Source organism: Pinus tabuliformis, chromosome 1_2 (assembly GCF_031772625.1).
Source record: "Pinus tabuliformis cultivar Carrire ecotype Pingquan chromosome 1_2, CPIR1, whole genome shotgun sequence".
In the NCBI taxonomy this organism is placed as follows: Eukaryota; Viridiplantae; Streptophyta; class Pinopsida; order Pinales; family Pinaceae; genus Pinus; species Pinus tabuliformis.
In genome coordinates this window covers 308,275,160-308,282,444 of record NC_142298.1, presented here as the reverse complement: position 1 = coordinate 308,282,444, position 7,285 = coordinate 308,275,160, and the positions used below count along the sequence as shown (strand labels likewise).

Genomic DNA, 7,285 nt, shown 5'->3' with positions numbered 1-7,285 from the left:
CAACCATTCACACATGAAGACATACTCCACGACAACACCTTCACATGGAGACATCACTACAACCATGATCAACACCATGAAAATGCAACAAGCACATGGACTACATGCATAAGGAACACGTATGCAACCAACATGAAAGCATTATCAACACACAACCTGAGGGTGCAACCATGCTCTGATACCACCCTCCTCCCACATCTACCCAAGTAACTAGCCAACCAAGGTGCGACGAGAGGCTACTATAATGGGATTCGACCTCCTATGTGACCTTAAGGAAGTGGAATCAACGAAACATCACACACAGTCATCCAACATCATCCACAGAACCTTCAGGAAACAAATCATCCACTCTGACAACTTGTCCCTGGGTCCTATTCTTGTTTTAACCAACTTAGGCCAAAGTAATGCTCCTGGACACTATCAAGGCAAGTTATAATGTTGCCCAAACACTGCCCAGGCAAGTTATAACGCTCCCCAGACACTGCCCAAGCGAGTTAGTCTCTAGGCTAACACTCTATTTTGCTAGCATTCTGAGATTTGAGCCACATTTTTCAACCCAGCGCCCAGGACACTGCCCATAATGGAATGATCACTTAAAATTTGTAAGAATAAAAGGAAACAAGGATGCAAAAGCAATAAGTTAAACAAGACCATAACCATCCCCTACTAGTCATGATAGGCATTTCGTCAAACATATCATCAATATTTAACCTATAAGTGTAAACAACAAAATTAAGTGTAGGGATCTCATACTTATCTGAGAATCATCATGAACCATTGTTTCCTCATGTCATTCATTGCCTTATCATTTATTAAGACATAGATACGTTATCCATTCATAAAGAAGCAAAAACATGCTGAGATCCATACATCGTTGTTGTCACAACATATACATACAACGAGCATAATAGGAACATAAATACCATAAACATATCAGCCATCAAAATCCATATATACATCAGCACATTTGCACATGAAAATCAAGGGAATGAATTTCTCATTAATGAATGCAAAGAACCAACCAGAGATGGGACTACCACATTCCACCCGACCATATATTGGTTGAACCAAGTCTCTCTTAAGCCAATCACCCTCGTCCCATATTCCAAGCATGAATGTGGGATCTCATAGAACACATCAATAAAAAACTCATCTAGGGTTTCTATAGGCCATCCGCCTCCACCCATCAAACAATGATTCCACCTCACAGTCGGACTTCACAAAACCATCATCAGATCGGTCTTTATCCCAGCCATCCAGGGCTGCAGAGCGTTTTTCCAACCAAGGCTACGGGACTAGTAACTCAACCCAAGCTGATACAGGGCTCTAGAGCATTTGTCCAACCAAGGCTACAGGATGAGTAACTTAACCCAAGCTAAGGAAACATGAGAACCAACAAAAAACAAGCAATGAAACCCACAATCATCATGGCTAACCAGGAAATGACAAGGCTAGGTAATCCACCATCGATCGAGGCAATCCTTCATGCCAATAACAAATCATGACCAAAGATCCACATGCATATGCCATGCATGCCAAAACTAGTGAAGAAATCATACATGTAACTCGATACCTGGAAAAAAAATCTAGAGTAGTTGTTGATCTTGATGCCCTCTTGCGCTTTCCTGCTCTTCTTTTGCCTTCTTGCTCCAAGAATCCAAGTATGCCACACCCGCTAAGAGTGCTCCAAGAAAACTCTAAGTATCCAAGAGTATGAGAGAGAGAGAATAGAAGAGAGCTCCATTAAAACCTGTCAAAAGCCTACCAACTAATCCTTAGAAACCTTTTTATGAATGAGGCCTCTATTTTCTTCATTTTCCTCCTCACATGCAACCTGTGACCTTTCACCTCCTTTTTCTCCTAATTTCCATTATTTTCATAAATAAATGTCAATTAATGCCTCATGCCCTTCCAAAACCTTAGCAATTGCCTTTTCCAATTCCCTTAGCCATAATAAACCGAATCAACACCCACTAAGATTTTCCTCCCACCATTCAACTTGGAATATGTGTCCCATCACCATGGCCTTATATATATCTTTACATGCAATTTTCACCAGGGATGTTATAGATATCGCAACGGAAACAAGGAGTAGATAGGTAGAGGGATTTTACCAGGACGAGGGATGTTACAACATCAAAATCGCTATAAATTTTAGGAGAAGGAGAAGGGCATTCCTTGATAGAAAGCGGGGAAGATTTAGTGAGAAAAGCTGACGATTGGTGAGGGAGAAAGGGGAATCTGCGAGTGAGGAAAGTGACTAGGGGAGGGAATGGGGGTCGAGGAGGGGGAAAGCGGAGGAGATCAGAGGAGCGCATGAGGCCTTGAGAGGGGTAGTTGTTGACTTTGGGGAGGATTTCTAACAAGATAGGGATGTCAGAGTTATTTGATGTGGAAACCTAGAAGGGTTTAACCAAATTTAGAGACCCTTATAGGGATCCTTTGAGTAATCAATCAGCTCCACATCCATTTGTGAATCAGTATGATTAGTGTTTATAGGCCCTGTGCCCAACCATGTTAAACTCTAGGCTACATATTTAGCGTCGTTATTGCAATAGGTGAATGGAGCCCTTTTGGTATAGTTTCCACTTATATATATATATATATATATATATATATATATATATATATATATATATATATATATCATCATCATCATCATCACCAAATCTAAGCTAATAAATCGCATAGATTACTATATCTAACCAAAAAAATCACATACTCCAATATTGGGAATTCCATTAGTTCACCAATAAATAAGTTTTACAACATAATGAAGGATATTATCTTTACTTATTATTGTGTCAAAAGAGATAACTTCATTTTAGGAATGAGTATAATAAACGTTTTTTTAAGGTAAAAGACATTTTAGATTTGTCTTATAATTATTTTGATAAGTGTGGTTATTTGGTATAGGGTTTTTAAAATTTTAATTTAATTATCAATAATTCATAAGTCGATGATAAGAATTTAATCTTTACTCAATATTTTTAATAATAATTAGAATAAAGGGTTAAGATTTATCTCAAAAATAGTTATGTCCTTATTTTTAAATTTAATTAAAAAAATATTATAAAATTAAATTAAATTTAAATATATATAAAATATGCCAACCGGAGCTAAAATAGAAGGTGATGGGGTGTAATGTTAAGGTACTTCATGATGTTAAGGTCAATGGTTTGAAAGCTCATGGAAAAAAATCCATACATGTTAAAGGCTGGCATGGCCCAGGTTGGGTGTGATCATAGGGGATTTGACATCTTAAATGTCATTGGATCAAAGTTTCTCAAGCTAAAGGTTAAGCATGCAATCATATCATGACTCACACCACTTAGCAATATATAGATATATATAAGAATGAAATGAATTATAATTTTTGGAACATGCATTATGGATAACTCATTATGGGCTCCATAGCCCATTATAGAATAGACATTGAAACGACATGTCCTATCTTGTTAAACATTTTGATAAGGTTAAATTATATATATATATAATAAAAGAAAAATAAAATATAATTAAAAGAAGATATATAATTATAATCAAACCAACTTAGATCTATCTTAATTGTAGATCTACCAAGTGGGGAGATCAAATCTTTTAGTTGTGAATATCTTTGAGATTTGATCTCTCTTTGGACTTGATGCATTTACAATTAAGATAGATTTAAGTTAATATTATTGTAACAAAATTTAGTTTAAAATCTTTGAAGTTCCTAAACAAAATTATATATAGTTATTTAACTGAAAAATAAAATAAAATAAAAATAAAAATTTGCAGAAAATTTTCATATATATATTAAATTTTTTAATACTAATAATAATATAAAATAAAATTATAACTTAATTTATTTTTATAATTTCAATTTTATAAAAAAAAAAATAATATTAAATCTATAAAATACTATTAAAAAAATTCTTATTAAAAATGTAAATGCAAATGTTTTGATATATATCCTCAATTGAATTGATACTTATTATCATTTAATTTATATAATTTATATAAGGTTGTTGATACTTATCGCATTACTTAACCATTTAATTTATATAATACAACCTTATATAGCATTAAATAGCTATGCATGTTATAAATCATATATACCAAACCCACGACAATTCATCTGCAATCACTGTAAAAAGATACCTATGAAATTATACTTACGAGGCAATTAAATAACTTAAACCTCTGGAAAACAGGCGTTCCAGATTTCTCTCGGGACAACAGGAACGAACCAGAAGCCCCATTTGGGGCCCGCTTCGAAATTATACCTACGAACCAATTAAATAACTTAAACCTCTGGAAAACGGGCGTTCCAGATTTCTCTCGGGACAACTGGAACGAACCAGAAGCCCCTTTTGGGGCCCGCTTCTTATTGCCAACTACAGTTGGATTCGACTCGCTAGAAATTTCTACGTTTGCCCGCTCAGTCTCTTGAATCTTCCCTTTCCCTCATGCCATGTATAAGTATCACCCTCTTTGTTCCAATCCAATCGTGAAAGCTGAGATCATTGATTCTACAGTATAGTTCAAGCTCTGAAATAGCGACGGCTTGTGAGACTTTGTTTGAGAGTTTTTATTGTTGTATATAGCTGTGAATTCGTTGTTAAGACATGGCTGGGAAGACGGAAGGCAAGGCCATCGGAATCGATCTGGGCACCACATACAGCTGCGTGGGAGTGTGGCAGCAGGATCGGGTGGAGATAATTGCTAACGACCAAGGGAATCGAACCACTCCATCCTATGTCGCGTTTACGGACACGGAGAGGCTCATTGGTGACGCTGCCAAGAACCAGGCGGCCATGAATCCGACCAACACTGTATTCGATGCCAAAAGATTGATCGGCAGGAGATTCAGCGATCCGCCGGTGCAGGCGGACATGAAACACTGGCCTTTCAAGGTGGTTTCGGGGCCCGGTGATAAGCCCATGATCGAGGTTAATTACAAGGGAGAGAGAAAGCAGTTTGCGCCGGAGGAGATTTCTTCGATGGTGCTCACCAAGATGAAGGAGATTGCGGAGGCGTATTTGGGACAGGCGGTGAAGAACGCCGTAATTACTGTTCCTGCCTATTTCAATGACTCGCAGAGGCAGGCTACCAAGGATGCTGGATTTATCGCGGGACTTAATGTGTTGAGAATCATCAACGAACCCACCGCGGCTGCCATTGCCTATGGGCTGGACAAGAAGGGAAGCGGGAAAGAGAAGAATATATTGATTTTCGACCTCGGCGGCGGGACTTTCGACGTTTCTCTGCTGACAATCGAGGAAGGCCTCTTCGAAGTAAAGGCCACAGCGGGAGACACGCATCTCGGGGGCGAGGACTTCGACAACAGATTGGTGAATCATTTCGTGCAGGAGTTCAAGCGTAAGCACAAGAAGGATATTAGTTCGAACGCAAGAGCGCTCCGGAGGCTGAGGACGGCGAGCGAGAGAGCCAAGAGAACTCTCTCCTCCACCGCCCAGACCACGGTAGAGGTCGACTCCCTGTACGAGGGAATCGACTTCTACGCGACCATAACACGCGCTAGGTTTGAGGAGCTGTGCATGGACTTGTTCAGGAAATGCATGGAGCCAGTTGAGAAATGTCTGCGAGACGCCAAGATGGACAAAAGTGACATCGGGGAAGTCGTTCTGGTGGGAGGCTCGACGCGCATACCCAAAGTGCAGCAGTTGTTGCAAGACTTGTTCAATGGGAAGGAGCTGTGCAAGAGCATAAATCCCGATGAAGCCGTGGCCTACGGAGCCGCGGTGCAGGCTGCCATTCTCACTGGAGAAGGCAACCAGAAGGTTCAGGACTTGCTGCTGCTTGACGTCACACCGCTCAGCCTCGGCCTCGAAACCGCGGGAGGCGTTATGACGGTGCTGATTCCGAGAAACACGACCATCCCGACGAAGAAAGAGCAGATATTCTCCACCTATGCGGATAACCAGCCTGGAGTGTTGATCCAAGTGTACGAGGGGGAGCGTGCCCGGACAAAAGACAACAATCTGCTAGGCAAGTTCGAGCTGAGCGGCATCCCTCCCGCCCCAAGGGGTGTTCCGCAGATCAACGTCTGCTTCGACATCGACGCCAACGGCATCCTGAACGTGTCGGCGGAGGACAAAACGGCAGGTGTGAAGAACAAGATCACCATCACCAACGACAAGGGGCGGCTGAGCAAAGAGGAGATCGACAGGATGGTTCACGACGCCGAGAAATACAAGGAGGAAGACGAAGAGGTGAAGAAGAAAGTGGAGGCAAAGAATTCGCTGGAGAATTACGCGTACAGTATCAGGAATACTGTCTCGGTGTCCGGGGATAAGCTGAATCCGGCGGACAAGGAGAATATCGACAAGGCCATCAACGGGGCGTTGGAGTGGCTGGACCGCAATCAGCTGGCGGAGGTGGAGGAGTTGGAAGACAAGCTGAAGGAGCTCCAAAGCATTTGCGATCCCATCATCGCAAAGATGTACCAGGGCGGATCAGGATCGCGTGCAGGCAATGAACATATGGGCTCCTCCGCTCCCGGTTCCGGCGCCGGACCTAAGATCGAAGAAGTAGATTAGAGATGGCCCTCTAGAGATCGTGCGGGCTGGCTATAATTACCAGTCAAATAAAGTAGTCTGTTCTGAATATGCAGTCGAAAGAAGTTTAATGCTTACTACTTCCATATGTATAATTTTCCATTTGTTTTGGTATAATAAAAATTTCCTTATCTTGGAAGGCATTGAATGAAAAAGGGATTAAGATTCTAAAGAATGCTCTAGGCTTAAAGGTAGTGAGATTGCGTGGGACCAACACATCATAAATTTTACAGCTAAGCGGCACCTTGGTAGAAGGAATCAACGTACACTTAAAGTAATGAATGAACAGTAGTTGTATCCTAAGTGTCATTTTCTCTATGGCTAGACAAGAGAACATTTGGAGTATTTAAACTTTGCGCGAAACCTTGAGTGATTGAAGTATAAGTGAAATTATAATTAGCATAAATTTATTTTAAATATGGTTTTAAAAGTATTTGGTCAAAAAAATAAAAAATATAAAATATAATGTGTAATGTTTCATTGTTCAAATTGTATTTTTGAATTTTTTTTGAAATACATAATGTAAACTTATAAATCTTATATAAAAATTTTATTAGACTTAGGGCCAGTGTTCTTTCGTGTCTTTGTGTTGGATTATTGATTTATGGAAGAAAGAAGAATTTCTTTCCCCACACTTTAGCCAGTTTATTCGGGATTTTTGTTGCTAGAGTTCTCTTCTTATGAAGCCCTTTCCTCCCAATTTTGTTGGAGAGTGAGCTCTT

General features: G+C 40.0%; 1 protein-coding gene across 1 annotated transcript; it reads left to right on the top strand.

The window, feature by feature from the left end:
• The first annotated feature begins 4,413 nt into the window (after nucleotides 1–4,413).
• Nucleotides 4,414–6,702, top strand: LOC149205576 (heat shock cognate 70 kDa protein-like). Its single transcript, XM_089395122.1, has one exon. The coding sequence runs from the start codon at nucleotides 4,611–4,613 to the stop codon at nucleotides 6,543–6,545; it is 1,935 nt and encodes a 644-aa protein (XP_089251248.1). The 5' UTR covers nucleotides 4,414–4,610; the 3' UTR covers nucleotides 6,546–6,702.
• The last annotated feature ends 583 nt before the right edge of the window (nucleotides 6,703–7,285 follow it).